Genomic DNA, 2,558 nt, shown 5'->3' on the forward strand with positions numbered 1-2,558 from the left:
ACAAATCATTAACTCTTAAAAAATATTAGATGATAAATTATTTCAAAAACAATTTTACACATATCATAATAGAAAATTCTAGACTTGGATCCGACCCGAACCCTCCAAAAAGTACATCAAACCCACCTCAACCCGAATGGGTTTGGGTTTGGGCCCCAATTGTCCCGACCTGATTGTCATCGTTAAACGAATATGAAGGTAAAAGGTTGAGTTTGCTATTAGAAGAATGTTAAAAAATTAAGATGAATTTGTAATTTTTTAAATGATGAGTTATTTGTAATTATGTTAAATTTTCAACGAGGTGACTATAATAAACTTTAAATATAAATTATTTATTCAAATCAGATTTAATCAAATCAAATCAATTACATAATAAATGTATTAATTGGTTACTTATATTTTAATGGTACACTAATATTTGTGGGTCAGAATTTACCCTATAATACAAGATGCAATACTATTTGAAATGTAAAATTCCAATTCAATTTCCAAAAGTGTATACGACTCCCTGTCTCTATATAAACCTGACCAGATCTCCATTTTATCCCACAAACTCTAAAACAGACAACAATGGCCAAACGCTTCAAACTGAGGATTTGCAGAGTGATCGCCACCACTTTGCAATCCTGCCGTTCAAAAGACCCCTCCACTCTCCCACAAGATCCTGTCCCTTCATTCCCACCGCTCTCCAAATTCTCCACCCTCCATTTATCCCTTCCCCACCACCAATCTCATCGCGTCTCCTCCGCCTTCGTTTCCCTTGACGACGACGTCGGCGGACCGCAACCACCACAAGTCAAGTGGCAAAAGGAAGAGAAATGGCACATTGTCGCAGAGATCCACCAACAGCCTTCACCCCACTTCAAAATTTTCAACTCCTCCGCCTCCTGCGACGCCGACTCCGACGTTGACGACCTCACTTTCGCACATCCGAGTCGTCCGCCGCATTCCTCCTCTGAGAAAAACAGAAGATGCCGGAAGAAGAAGAAGAAGAACCTCCCCAGCAGGCTTCGCATCAGCACTTCGTCGGCTGACAGCGGCTGGTTCAGCAGCGAAGCCGGCGGTGCCAGCGACGTAATAGACGAAGAGGAAACCGAAACCCTCGTCTCCTCATCCCTAAGCCTCTCGCCGGAGTCTTCCTCGGAGAACTTACAGCCCATTCGAGAAACACAACCCTTCACCACGAACTTACCCCAGAAGAGGAGCAAAAGGAGATCAGTCTCCAAGAGAACGAAGCGCGAGGCAGTAAGGCCGCCGCCGCCCACTGCCGTGGCGGAGGAAGGGGAGACTCCGGCGAGACTGTCGGTGTTCAAGAAACTGATACCATGTACGGTGGACGGGAAAGTGAAGGAAAGCTTCGCGATCGTGAAGAGGTCGGAGGACCCGTACGAGGATTTCAAGAGCTCAATGATGGATATGATTGTGGAGAAGCAGATGTTCGAGGAGAAAGATTTGGAGCAGCTGTTGCAGTGCTTTTTATCGTTGAATTCCAGGCATTACCATGGGATTATCGTTGAAGCTTTTTCCGAAATTTGGGAGGCCATTTTTACTGTGGATCGCCGGCGAGTTTCATCCTAGTGTTGATATATTAATGGACTTCTATTTTTTTGTGATTTTTACTCTTATCTAGCTATCTTTCTGTACGAGTACTTGTATATTACTTTTTCATGTCAGTAATGGTCGTCAGATTGTTGTTTTTCTTAGTTCTCATTAATATGTCTAAATTTTTTGTTTAAAATTTTATTACATCTTATATTATATTTTATCTATACATATATATTGAATGTACAAGAACTAGATTATTTATTTTATTTTTAAAAAATCATACAGATGATGTGTATATATTAAAATAATTAGGAAATGCAACTGAATTCTATAAAAACAAATTTGCTAAATTTTGGATATGGAGTTCACGAAAGCACAAAAAGTGATAGGATGAGTAGGTTTGGTGATATGTCTCGATTTTTTTGGGACTCTGCCCAAAATAGGGCAGGTTCGAGTTAAAAAATTAGGTAAAGACATCGATATCGAGTTTTCAAAATAGGACATGTTCGGAGGATGGGATTCGGGTTCATGAATACTCGTCCAGGTCTATAAATTCTAGTTTTCTTAATATTTTTTATAGATAATACTAATAGTAGAATTCTAAAAATTCAATTTCTTTCCAAAGTATGTCCTTTCCCAGTAGCAGTCCTCGCTACCCTTTCTTGCTCAATCAAATTTTCAATTGCAACAACCCTCCCTATTGAAGCTGCTCGGCCGACCCCGCCAGCCTATAAGCCCCCCCCCCCCCCCTCCCCCTACCAATTGCACATCTATGGTGTTGTCGTCTACCTATTTCAGCTCCATTCCACCACTTCGTTTGCTGGCAAGATTTTTCAATCTTAATAGCGTTTTGTTTTCTTTTTTAAATGATTCTAAAGCTGTTGAAATATTTTTGTGAAATGTTGTTTATTAAATGAATTTTCTTTTTTATTTTTTTTTGCGATGGGAAAATGCAATCATGGAGAGATGCATCCTTACAAAGGTAGAACACAGGACTGCTTAATTACTGTTCT

The 2,558-nt window shown here is 40.0% G+C and overlaps 1 protein-coding gene across 1 annotated transcript; it reads left to right on the forward strand.

Annotated features, from left to right (window-relative positions):
• Positions 1-508: 508 nt before the first annotated feature.
• On the forward strand, positions 509-1,738 carry LOC105176184 (transcription repressor OFP7-like). The gene has a single exon (XM_011098915.3). It carries the CDS (start codon positions 571-573, stop codon positions 1,576-1,578), a length of 1,008 nt encoding a protein of 335 aa, XP_011097217.2. The 5' UTR covers positions 509-570; the 3' UTR covers positions 1,579-1,738.
• The last annotated feature ends 820 nt before the right edge of the window (positions 1,739-2,558 follow it).

This window comes from Sesamum indicum, linkage group LG13, assembly GCF_026168435.1.
Source record: "Sesamum indicum cultivar Baizhima isolate 11 linkage group LG13, ASM2616843v1, whole genome shotgun sequence".
In the NCBI taxonomy this organism is placed as follows: Eukaryota; Viridiplantae; Streptophyta; class Magnoliopsida; order Lamiales; family Pedaliaceae; genus Sesamum; species Sesamum indicum.